Below are 13,275 nucleotides of genomic sequence, written 5' to 3' on the forward strand. Positions count from 1 at the left end.
CTGCATTAAACAGCTGATAAAAACCAGAAGACTCTGCCAGTGCCACACAGAATATTGCATCAAAACAGCACCGGATGCAGTGATGAGTTACTAATGCAGTTCGATATGGTTCAAGAAGTACCAACAGGCTCAGCGTAGTCAGAGGCATGGGTCCTGAGTTTAACATTGGTAGCTTTGAGATGGAAAAGATGAATGCATGGGTGAGAGGAGTGAGATTTAGAGGCTTGCAAGTGCAATTAACAAAGCAACTGATACTCACACAAGTTCTCTTGGTGCCCATGAAGACAGGCCAGCCAGCCACCTGCTTTTGAGCATTCAGCTCCAAGATAATTTGGACAAATTTATTGTAATCAAACTTTGAGGCAGGTGAGCCACTAAGAGGTTGGGTCTGTGGGGCAGCAGGCTCTTGGAATCTTGGTGATGATTTAATAAAGGAAGTCTGTTTTGGCTTGTTGTGACTGAGTGGTGCTCTCTGGGGACAGGAGTATGCTTTTGTAAGACCACCTTAAGGCATCGGAGCCAGAGTTGGCCCAATAACAATGGCCTTTTACCAGAGTCATATGACTCAACAGGTTTATGGAATTTCCAGTGAGGGCCTGTTTCATCAAGATTTTTAATTTTCTTTTCTTTGTTGCTTCTGCATCGCCAGTTAAACCGCAAATATGCTGAACAGTGTTATGGTCCCTTCACAGCACATATGCTGGTTTGCCCATTGCTGAGTGTGATGGCTCTACTATAGGAAGAGCATTCAAACATTAGCACTGGCATTGTGGTAAAGGGGGAAAAGGCCTTGGGATTGCATGCCAAGAGGGGGAGTAGAAGGAGAAATCAAAGCTAAGAAATAAATACAGAAGTACGAAAACATAAAGGGTTACCCGTTTACTGATATGGACAGATGGAAAAAAAATAATGAATTGAATTGAAAACTTATCAAGAGTAATAATTTATAAAAACACTAAAGAAGGCAGCTTGAAAACTGTACAAAGCACTCCAAGGGCAGTCAAGAACTGGAGACTTGTAAGAAGACAAGTATGATGGGATGGGGGAGGGGGGAAGAGACAAACCTTACAAGCTCAGTGCCAAGTGGCTCTAATGCCTGTGGCCTGTCCTGCATGTTATCAAGGATGAACCAGTCCCAACAGAGTGAATAACCCATACAATTATAATGCTGACTGGAATGTCACATGATGCTCATGGTATGCATATTCACGTGTATACAAGAAAATGATAACTATTTCCGCATTTGCTCTTTTTGTTAGGTACATATGTGCATAAGGGCTTTCTTTGTGCACTTAAGTAATTCAATGCCTCATTAACTGTTCAAGATTTGTTGGAGTATATGTGCATTAAGAAGACTCCACCTTATTCTCTTTCACTTGATGACATGCATGTAATATGAGTGAAAAAAAGCCCATGTTACTCATTAAATGCACTATGTAGAAGAATGTAAATTTTTCATTGCCACAACATTACAAACATTTAATCCAACAGGAAGCAATGTACGTTATGCATTTGGTTATAATGAGTTTGGCTTCAAATGCAGATTGGTACACTGGCAATTCATTAGTCATTTCAAATATCAAACTTTTATGTACTTGTTTTAAAACTATAAACCATGAGGTGTCTGTGTCTATTACATTGCTTGCTAAATTCTAGCCAGGATGGTTTTATAGCAAATGTTTGCCTTCAGAAAGCCTTTCTCCCTTACAAATTAAAAAAAAAAAAAAAGGACCTGAATAAATTTACCTGTTTGTAAATCTCACTCCATTCTTCTGGATATCTATGGTTGTGAACTTTTTGTTGTTTCTCAAAGCTTTCTCCTCCTTACAGGTGACTCTGAAATAATATCCCACCTGAGCATTTGACTCCAGCTTCACGCTTTTGCCCGCTTCAAGACCTGTGCACAATGATTTAATATTAAAGCATGCTAAAATCAAATGAATACTGTATTAAGCATTAGGTTAAATAACACTCACCAGTAATATGAAATACTGAAGCACACACTCTACAAAGCTACACCTTAGAAAGTATAATTGTGTTAGATACTTGCATAAATGCAGATGTTCGAGTAGGTTCATAGTTACAGTGAGGACTCTTGGGATTTCCTGCCTTCTGATGTTCAAAGCCAGCCTGAATATCAGAGATCTCACTTCTGGCAGACACTACCTTTCCAACATTAGGGGGGTCAATACTATAAAGCATAGTCAGGTGGCATCATCTTCAGGTCTTTCTTGCATCATTCTAACAGCACAGGCTCCTAGACACTGAAGCAAGGCCTACTCAGATGTCCTCAAGCTATGTCAGGGATTACACTGGTCCTACCTAGGGGTGGGAGAAAAGAATAAAAAATAAGGGCACCCACTCCAAACCTAGGTATAAGGAAGAATGGGACAGGAGGTGGGGAAGTGGTAATGTAGTAGTTAATCTACTTCAACATCTGCAGTTATGGTAAGTACCTACCACAACTGTACTATGGTATTCGCAGTTCACTGTGGCAGAAATGACCCCTTGGGAAGATTGCTACAGCTAAAGGAGTTTGGGTGTTGGGCCAGTAGCTGGTCCCGTGGCTGATGCAAATCTTGCCATGGCCTTGAACACAGTCTAGGTTGCAGAGTCTGAAAAGGGTGCAACCAGAGATCCATGGAGCTGCCTCTATGATGTTCTGGGGGTAAAAATCATCCATGATACTGGTAACAAAAGGAAATAAAAATTGAAATCAGTTTTGAAATAGTTTGCTTGATCAAATGTTTCCACTTTCTCTTTTGCAAAGACCACAAAAGATGGTCTGACTTTCTTTGAAGTTTTGTTCTAAGTAAATCTGAGCTGCCTATGCACATCCTGGGAATGAAGGATACCCTCACTTCTGTGGAGATGGGAAAATACTGGCAAATTAACAGTCTGAGTGAGAGGCAGCTCAGACACCATTTTGGGCATGAATGAGGGATCAAGAAAGGTTCCTTATACATCAGTGCCTGCAGCTTTGAAATATGTCTAGCTACATTAGGGTCACCAGTAGAGCAGTCTTCCAAATAAGCACCCTGACAGTGACTGAAGCAGTTGGCTCAACAGGGTGCATCATCAGCTATTGCAATACAAAGTTGAGATCCCATGGAGGGGTGGTCTTAAATGAAGGATTCTTTTTCTGAACTGCTCCATAGCTAGGTGTGAGTAAGGAGGGGGGTCTGAAGTAGACAGGCTGAGAGACATGGACTTGAACAGAGACGTAACACATGTCCTGTTTGAAAAGGTCGGAGGACTAGAGATAGCCTGATTTGCAATGGTTGCTGTCTGCTTGGAAACCAGTATTAGAACCATGTCCATTTAGATGTGCATGAGTTTCTAGTGGTAAACTTTCTAGCATCATTCAAAATATGTAAGACAAAAAAAAAAACAAATATGTGGAGAGGATGAGTACTACATTTGCCATCCTGCCAGTTTCAATATGTTTATGTTGAGTGTATGAAGGACCACTTACTCTGATGAAACAGGTCCACCCACTGTAGCTGCACTCAGTTTCTTTTTGGCCTTGCTCAAAAGTAGTAAGAACCAATGTTGTCTGGGTCAGAGGGAAACTATTAGAATCACCCGTGGCCCATCCTCCTGTTTCAGAAGTAGCACCCTGGGGATGAAGGTTAAGGAAGGGAAGTTATAAACAGAATTGTCCACTGGAAGGAGAAGGCATCTGTCTTCCAGACTCCCTTCTGCAGGCCTCTAATGCCAAACTTTGAGCTGCTTATCCTGGGATGAAGAAAAAGGTGTACTTCTAGCACACCCCATTTCTGAGTCAGATATAGGAACACCTCTCTTTTTTAACATTCACTCATTAGCTCTACATGTTCTGCTTAAGTTGTCAGGCTTAGTTGTTGCATTGCCTTGAAAGATATTGGGCTAGAAGGGCGAGACTCACCTCTTGTACTAGCTCCCAAACCTGTATGTTTAGCCTACAAAGTAGGTAGGAGTGGGTACCTTGCATCACTGTGGTGCTGTCTGTCCATACGACTGGGAGCTAATAGCTAAACACGAGAGACCACTGGCTTAAAGTTCAATAAACCCAAAGAAGTGACGGGTGAAAAAGCATTTGCTGTGTTGTTACATTAAAAAAATGCATGGAGCATGATACCCTGGAGATGATTTATTTGCATATACTGGATATTTGTTGCAGTCTTGGGACTTTAAGACAGTGGTTTCTTGTGTTTAGCTATTGGTTTTGACTATTTATGATTAGGCCTGGGTGACAAGAGTCCGAATACCAACTAGTCCCTCAGTACAGTCAATTTCCTTCCCATTTATGCTTGCTTAGACATCATCTTAAATACCCTGGACCTTCATTGTCCCTTGCCTGGGCACTCAAGGTGATGTCTGATGCATCTGTATAGTTAGCACATGCCACTTGTCTCTAGATGCAAGGGGACTCCATGTTGATCTGTATGATTTCAACCTACCACAGAATCTTTTTATTACAAAAGGAAAAAGGGGGAATAAGGGTTTGCACACAGTGCAGGTGTTTGTCCCAGTGGTTCTTCAGATACCACTACAGTTTGGCTAACGGGACCATCAAAAGCAAAGTGGCAATGTATCCTACTACCTGAGATATTCTCTGGCTGTATTTTGATCTACAATTTTTCTAAGGGAGAAATACAAGAAAAGAATTTTCTCTCAAGGAGAGTAAGCCTTTTTGTCCATTGAGTCCAGATCCACTCAGAGAAAGGTAAACCTGGTGAAAGGGATTAAGCACATTTTTGTAGATATAAGGAAAGACCTACTTAGGGAGGTAAGTCCATGGTGATCTGCATGGATTTCAGACTTCTTAAAGAGTGAATATTTGGATTGGGCAATTGACCAGGTAAGGGCAAGCATGAGGCTCTTTGTTCTGCAGAAGACAATTACGGGACCCAGGCATTTTGTAAACAACTCAGAATGCAGTAGACAAGCCAAAGGGAAAGACACAGAATTGGAAGTGATAGCCCCCAGCCTTGAAGTGTAGGAACTGCTTGTCTCCCTAAGATATGGGATTGTCAAATTGGGTATTTTTAAATGTAGGATGACCTAGAAGGATAACAGGCTTGTAAGGTTGGCATCTTGAATTTTGTTACTAAAAATAATTTTAGTCTTCATAGATTTAGAAGCGTCTCCAAGAGCATTCTTTTCATGAAAAAAAAAGTCTCGAGTAAAATCCTGTTCCTGTCTTCCAAGTTGTTAACTGGTTCTATACAGCTTTGAGCCTAAAGGTTTTCTTCTTGTGTACAAGCCAGGGATTACCAATTTTATAACTTCATAAAATGCATGGAATAGCCTGACTTTATGAAACCTAGACCTACTTGTCTTCTGTGATGTGTTACCACTGTGACAAGAGTAGGGACAGCAAGCCTCCTATTTTTTTTTTCTGGAAAGGGAGGTTGAGAGGAAAGGGCTGGGACGAGATTTTATTTGTGGGGGAAATGTTGAGCTGACTTACCTGCTCCTTGCCAAGAAACTGGAACTAGCAAAAACAATCCAGGACAACCAGGACTTCAGATAAAAACAGATCCTTTATTAAAATGTAAGCGCTTTCATGCCCACAACATGGCACTTCATCAGACATAGAACAAATGAACCACAAGCTCAAAACATACCATAATCAATTAAAATCAATCAGTATAAATTATTAAATAATTAATCAATTTACATTCCTTTAATAAAGGTTTTAAAGGTACAAATGTATTTAATCCAGGGGTTCTATGTGCTTGTAGCTTCACTATCCACCTACTCTCAGATTTCTCTATAATATTGTTTAAATCTCAACGTCTTTTACTAAAATTCTCTCAGCTACTTCCCCTAGAATCTATCTGCCACTTTCTAATGAATTTTCTAAGTTTTCTCTTTGGTTTGTTTGGGAAGAAAGACCAAGTTTTACTGGAATAGTTCCTGACATTTAGGTGGAGGGGAATGAAGAAGATATTTAATTGTCTGCATAGTTTTTGCCTTCAAGTTTCTTGATCATCATTTCAACAGGGGTTCACAAAAGGGCAGTTTTGACCCCATCAATCAAGAATGCCTTCTAATCTCAAACTCCCTTCTAGTTGCATCCATAACATCAAAGCCACACTAAGGAGTGCCTAGCCATCGAAGTACTGAAATTACACAATTCCAGCACTTCCTTCTGAAGGCCCTTATCTGAATCTCCTCTGTTTTCTGTTTCAGCTGATCCAGAATGTTCTCCTGGTGTTTAATCATGAGAAACTGGCAGCTGAGGGCCCTCATGGGTAGGGTAGTTGAGGTGTAGGTCAATAATGATCGACAGCCCTGCTTTTTTATCATCTGAAGATGTATCCTGGCAGCTCCTGGAATCCAAAGACACCACATATGGATCCACTACAAAATTCTTACACAGTTGCCTGGAAGACTCAAGTAACCTGCAGAAACAGTTAGGTTTTTTAGGAACAAAAGCCTGGGAATCAGGCAGGAAGGGGTTGCGTCAAGGAACACATCATCCAACATCTCATGCATTGGAGAACAGCAAGAGGCCTGGCCTCTAGCAGCCCAAGAAACTACCATATCTTCTTGGACTACATTTTCCTTAGCCTCCCAAGTGAAAGACTCAGTCACCCAATTAAAGGTGGCTTAAACAAAATTTTCAGGTAGTGAAGCTGAGGCCAATGTTCTTTCAGACTCAAGAGTTTACATAATAGGGGGCAGACGCAAGATAATTCCTCCTCCTCAGAGTCTGAGAAATCAGAGCTTACTTATTGGGATGTGTTCCTCTTTCTTTTATCAGAAGAGTGTTCCTGGGGCAGGGTCCTTCACAGACTATGGCAGCCTGGATCTCTAATTCAATCGGCTCCTCAGCCAGTCTTGTCTAAGCCCTGCGAGTAGACCTAGGAAGAATGCTGTTCAGGCCCATGCAGCTGAGGCAGACAGCCAAATGCTTTGGAATCTTAGGTCTCTATTTTAGGGTAACCTCAAGATGCAGGTGGGTGGCCATGACCTTCATCCAACTCCCAGGTAACTTCGTCATGAACAAGAGTGTGGGAATGCCACCTTACCCCATAACCACAATCCTTGAGTCAGACGCTGGGGTCCACAGAGTGATTCTGGACACAAATGATGCCTGCCGAGTCTCGGCTCAAGTAATGTTGGAGCTGTAAACATGGGAACAACTTGAGAGAAGTTATCAGAAGCGACTACGAAAGCTCATCTTATTCAATGATCTCAAGCCTGAAGAGGACTATCGGACACAAACTCTTGTTGGTTTCTATAATGCCTCTTTCCTTTAAATAGTTCACTTTTTTAGGGCTGTGCTCACCAGGCCTCAATGGTACTATTAGTATTAAACCTGTTTTAAAAGATAGACAAGATTTGGTCTAGTATAAGGTTGTGATAAACTGAGTAAAAATGTGTATGTTAGGATGGGGCACTTCATTAATTGTTGTTAATCACTGTTAATTGTGGGCTGTGCTGGATATATATACAAAGTGCATTGATGTAGTGAGTTTTATAACACTGTGGAAGAGTATTCACTCGACAAAAGAAGTTAAGTCTTATCATAACGTTCCACCTGAGTTGTTGATCTTCTTCCAGTCATCAATGATGGGTTCGGTTCCCAACCCTCAGAACCGAGTCGGCCTTATACCAAGCTTGCGTGCACCAAAAAGTCTTGAGCTAAGCTGCTACCCCACAATGCCCTTCAGTTACCTCAGATCGAGTTTGCATGCAACATATAGGAGAAAACAGAAAGTCAGAGGCCATCTCTGAGCAGAAACCCTGAAACACCACAAAGACCCAGAAGATCCACCAGGAGCCTTTGGTGTGGGTCGGTGGGAGGGTGTGATGACTGGAAGAAGATCCAACAACTCAGATGGAACGTTATGGTAAGACATAACTTCTTTATCTGAAGTTGTTAATCTTCTTCCTATTCATCACTGATGGGACAGAATCCCAAGCTACTTAGAGAACCTGGGTGGCCCTTATGGAAGAACGTTCCTGAGAACAATTGAGCAAAAGGCCACTCTTACCCTGGAGATCAGATCCAATTTGTAATGCTTGATAAAGGTATGGGGTTTAGCCCAAATGGCTGCTGCACAGACGTCATCCATGGAGGCCCTAGAGTGGAAGGCAATCGATGCTGCAATAGCCCTAGTTGAGTGAACTTTGATTTGACCAAGCTTAGATTCATTCGTAAGCGAATATGAGAAGCTAATGCAATCCCTGAGCCATTTTGACAAAGTAACTTTAGATAATGCACATCCCATTCTAAGGCCAGAAAGGAAATGAAAAGTTGGTCCGACTTGCGAAAGGACTTAGTTCTGTTCAGGTAGAAACGTAATTGTCTATGAACATCCATTGAATGTAGGCAGTATTCTCCCTTGTTTGAATAATTTGGAAAAAATAAAGGGAGCTCAATGGACTGGTTAACAGAAAAATCAGAAACCACCTTGGGGAGAAAGGATGGGTTAGTACGAAGTGATACTCTGTCCTTATGGAAGATCGGAGAAGGGCTCTTGATACATAAGGCTTGCAACTCGGATATTCATCTGGCTGAAGTGACCGCCTCCAGAAATAAGGATTTCCATGACAGGAATTTTAGATCACATGTCACAGCAGGCTCAAAAGGGGGTAGAGAGAGAGACTGAAGAACCCAAGAGAGATTCCATGCCTCCACCGGTTGCCTGATGGGAGGTCTGCTGTGGAAAATTCCCTTGAGGTAGGTCTTGCAAAGTCGAGGGGAAATAAGCGTGACTCCATCTGAACCATTATGGAAGTTGGAAATAGCTGCTAAATGGACTCGAATGGTGGAAGCTGATGCACCACCGTCAAACAACTCAGCAAGATAATAAAGAGCAGTAGCTACAGGGGCTGAGAAGGGATCTAGCTTCCGATTACGTGACCAGATAGAGAATGATTTCCATTTGTCCCTGTAAAGTTTTCTGGTGGATGGTTTATGGGAGGTCAGGATAATATCACGAACAGATGAGGAGAGGGTTTCCTGCCTGGCTACTAACGGAAGTGGAGGAATCAAGCCGTCAGCTTGAGAGTGGATAGATTCGGTGGAGACAGCCCTTGTGGGTGAGATATGAGGTCCTGACGAGTGTCTAGGATCCAAGGAAGTTGTAACAGATGAGGAAGGGAAACCACACCTGACGAGGCCAGAATGAGGCAATGAGAATCACTTTGCTTCTCAACCGAAAAGCTTTCATTAGAAAAAGGGGGATAAGAGGAATCTGAGGATAAGCATAAAGGAGACCTGTGGGCCAATAGTGAATCAAAGTGTCTCTCTGTGACTCCCCATGAGGGGGAAAGAGGGCAAAGTAGCTGCTGCATTTTGTGTTTGACAGGGAGGCAAAATGATCGCAGCATGGCTGGCCCCAATGGCTGAAGATTTCTGCCATCACACTCGGATTGAGAGACCACTCGTGAGGACGGAGGGTGCATCTACTTAGCCTGTCCGCAATCACGTTGGAGCTCCCTGGGATATGCGTTGGGATCAGAAAGCAGTTGGAAGCTATCGCCCAATGCCAGATTCTCATAGCTTCGCGACACAGGGGGTAGGATTTGGTCCCTCCCTCTTTATGTACCAGAGAACGACAATGGACATGTCTGACTGGATAGCAATCGTTCCGGATGGAAGGAGTGGGTGGAATGCTTGCAACTCCAAAAGCACCGCTCTTAACTCCAGGACACCGATATGCAAGTTGACCTCTATGCTGGACCAAGTGCCTTGGACTGAGTATCCCTGGAAGTGGCCCCCCCCACCCTATCAGGGAAGCTTCCATGGTCACCATGGTGCTGGGTTGGGGAGCCTGGAAGGGGCGACACCAAAGATTTTCATCTGTACTCATCCATCAGAGATCTTGTTTGCAGGTGTTGGTGATGAGAATCTGTGAGCTCAAGGGTTGAAGATTGGATATCCACTGGGACAAAAGGAGCCATTGTAGTAGTCTCATGTGTAATTTGGCTAGGGGAACAACTGGGATGGCTGCTGCCATAGACCCCAGAGCCTGAAGAACTTCCCTTGCAGACAACTTTCTTCGACAGAGTATCACTTGAACTTGTGCCCTTAATCTCTGAAGCTTGTGAGGGGGAAGAAAGACCAGACTTGATTGAGTGTTGAATACTGCCCCTATAAATTCCAACTGTTGTGAGGGCTGAAGGTTGGATTTTTCCCAGTGGATGGTGATGCCCAGCGACTCCGCTAGAACTAGTGTGTAGTGGAGGGCCCTGACCAGAAGGCACTTGGTGGGGACGGAGTGGGGCCAATCGTCTAAATACGGAAACACCTGGAATCCCTGAAGTCTCAGATGAACTGTGACCACTGCTAGGCATTTTGTGAACACTCTGGGAGCTGTTGAGAAATCAAATGGCAGGGCTCTGAAATGGTAGTGATTGGCTCCCAGCCGGAAGCGAAGGAGACTCCTGGAGCGCTTGTCCATTTTGATGTGGTAATACACATCCCGGAGATCTAATGAGAACATCCACACACCTTCCCGCAGAAAGGAGAGGATGGACTGAATCGTGACCATGCAGAACTTGGTCTGGACCACTGATTTGTTTAGCTGGCTGAGATCCAAAATGGGCCTCCAGTCCCCGGTCTTCTTTGGCACTAAAAAAATCTTGAGTAAAACCCTGACCTGCACTGGTCTGGGGGGGACCTGTTGGATGACTCATTTTTGACATAGCTTTCGTATTTCAGAAGCTGCCTCCTCCCTTTGACTGGGTAGAACACCGGTAAGGGATTTTGGATGTCTTGGATAAGAGATTAGGGGAATGTGATAGCCTCTGCAAATTATTCTCTGCACCCACTGATCATTTGTAATGGAGAGCCAGGCAGCTTGATGCAGACAGAAACGTGCCCCGACTGCTTCCAGAGGAAAGCAATCGGGTACCTCTTCAGGAGCACTGATACGGTCTTCCCGAGAAAGAATCTCTGGAGTCATGATTTTGGGGACACCCTCTGCCCCGAAAGGGCGTCTTCCATTATTGGAACCCCCTCTGCCTCTGGGGGTCCTCACCACGTGCGTCACGGGAAGGACCTTGAGACTTCTTGTGCCACATCTTTCCACTTCTCTGGTTCCTGGAGAAGGAATGCTGAGGTTTGGAAAAACATAGACCCATGGCAGACAAGGTCTTCCCATCCTGTTTGCACCTGGCTAATGTATCCTTGACCTTAGCACCGAACAAAGCTGACGGTTCGATAGGGGAGAAGACTTGAAGTCCACGAGGTCACAAATGCGCATCCAGGCATGGCTTCTCACAACTATGCCTGCACCCGTAGTTCTAGCCGCTCCTTCCGTTGCGTGGGACAGCACGAATTGAAGACCGACTCTAAGGTGGCAAGCTGGGAAGCAACTTTATCACGTGCCCCATCCGAAACTTGACCCGCGAGGGTTCCAGAGAGCTTGGACATGAGATCTCTCTGGAGCCTCGTAAAATGTGCCAGAAAGTTCAGAGACCTGACAGCAAAGGTTGCTGACACAAAACCTCAATTCCCTAACCTGTCCACCGCCCGGGACTCTCTGTTGGGCGGGTGAACAGCAGGACTTTCCTCCGCAAGGTCCTTTTTCGTGGCTGCCGCTACCACCATAGCATCTACTGGCAAACCTCTCGACCAATGGGGTTGATCCTCTGGAGGGGAGAGTATCTTATCTGATCTCCTGGGGATGGCCTCAATGGAGTCAGGGTTCTTCCATGCCCATTGCACAATGAGCTTGACCAACTCATCGGCCGGGGGGGGGGGTCACCCAAGAAGTAGAGGGTCGTAGGTGGAAGGCCTGCAGGAACACGGACTCCTCCGAGGAAGGATTGGAGGGGCTTTCAGTCACCCCTCTGGTTCAAGATTTCCAGGATGTCTCCAAAGGAGACATAGTCAGGGGGTGACTGTGGGGATCCTTCCCCATCATCGTAGTCCATATCTTCCATGACAGACTCCTCTGGGGAGTCCATGTGGTACCTCTTACACACACATTTCCAAGGGGGGTCTTCAGCGGGAGCATCTGAAGACTCAAAGGGAAATACCCTGAACAGGGTTTCCTGGGCCTTGCGCTCTCAAGGTCCTGGGGGGGTGGCCTTTGACACCTGTGGCTCAGAGGGAACTGGTGGGATGTTCAACATAGGAGGATTGCTTAAAGTGAGCACCCTCTCCATCACCCGGAAAACAGGTCCGCCTGAAGAGGAATGGGAGTCCGGAACCGAAGGAGATAATTTCGGAACCGGGGTCACACCCCGCTCCATGCAGTCCGCTCCAGGGATAAAGCCTCAAGCAAAAGCAGGGTGGGAGCTACTCTTAGTCCCGAAGACGGAACTGGCAACACAACCGGAACCATGGTCGGAACTAAGGGTTCCACCCCCCCCCCAAGCATGAGACTAAGGAAGGGTGGGTTCCAATGGAACAGACACAAAAAGGGGCCTCGGAGCCTCAGACACTGTCATTGTCAGCGCCAAGGAAGGGGGTCCTCTCACAGACGTTGGAAATATGAGCCTCAGAACTGAGGTTTCCAAGGGAGGAGAGTGTGTAGGTGTTGCCAGTGTAATAGACCCAAAGCCTGGAGTGGGATGGTGTCTACGAAAATTTGTATTCCCCTGGCGGTCAGCAGCTGATCAAAAAGGCACACCACATCCAATTCTAAAAGGCTCCGAGTGGACCTTACCGACGCCCCTGAGGGGGAATCAGGCCGGTCCAGAGTGGAGGTCAATAATGGCTCCGAAGCTGTTGTTGGAATGGACGGAGCAGAAATGGGGGACATCAGTGCCGAGGTAGAGACAGGCAAACTGGTCGTAACCGAGGTTGTAGTAGGCACTGAAATTGGAGCCGGAACAGGCGCCAGCGAGGCGACCTTGGTATGAACCACTGGAGCCAAACTCTGAGCAGAGGTGGTCGGAACCAAGGAAGCGATACGATGCTCGGTAGAAGTCTTGTGGGCTTTGTGCTTATGGCTTTTGCCCCTATCACCGGCCGGAGAAGAGGGGTCTGAACAAGGACATTTCTTGTCCACAGAAGGAGGGGATGAGACCTCAGACTCAGAAATAGCCTCCGAAAAAGGTGAAGGAAGCAGGCCCTTAAGAAGCAACTTGTTGCGTCTTTCATTTAGCGTCTGCTGACTGAAGCTGGCACAAATATCACAAGGAGATTTCCTCGATAAGTGCAGAACCCCCAAACAATACACACATTCTTCATGTAAATCACTATTCGGGAGTTTACCACTGCAAGAGGAGCAGTGTTTAAACCCTGTAGTCCCTTTCTTTTCCGACATAACAGGAAAAACACACACACACACACACACACACACACACACACACACACAC

At 45.1% G+C, this 13,275-nt stretch overlaps 1 protein-coding gene across 2 annotated transcripts in view; it reads right to left on the bottom strand.

Moving 5' to 3' along the window:
- The window catches only part of MSH2 (mutS homolog 2), a 1,108,457-nt gene that overhangs the window by 399,929 nt on the left and 695,253 nt on the right, over positions 1-13,275 (bottom strand). For both annotated transcript variants that reach the window (XM_044060178.1, XM_044060185.1), the window contains one exon: positions 1,747-1,897. In XM_044060178.1, the coding sequence (XP_043916113.1) occupies positions 1,747-1,897 (151 nt within the window). The remainder of the gene's footprint in view (positions 1-1,746; positions 1,898-13,275) is intronic.

This window comes from Protopterus annectens, chromosome 1.part0 (assembly GCF_019279795.1).
Source record: "Protopterus annectens isolate FY-2018-M chromosome 1.part0, PAN1.0, whole genome shotgun sequence".
In the NCBI taxonomy this organism is placed as follows: domain Eukaryota; kingdom Metazoa; phylum Chordata; order Ceratodontiformes; family Protopteridae; genus Protopterus; species Protopterus annectens.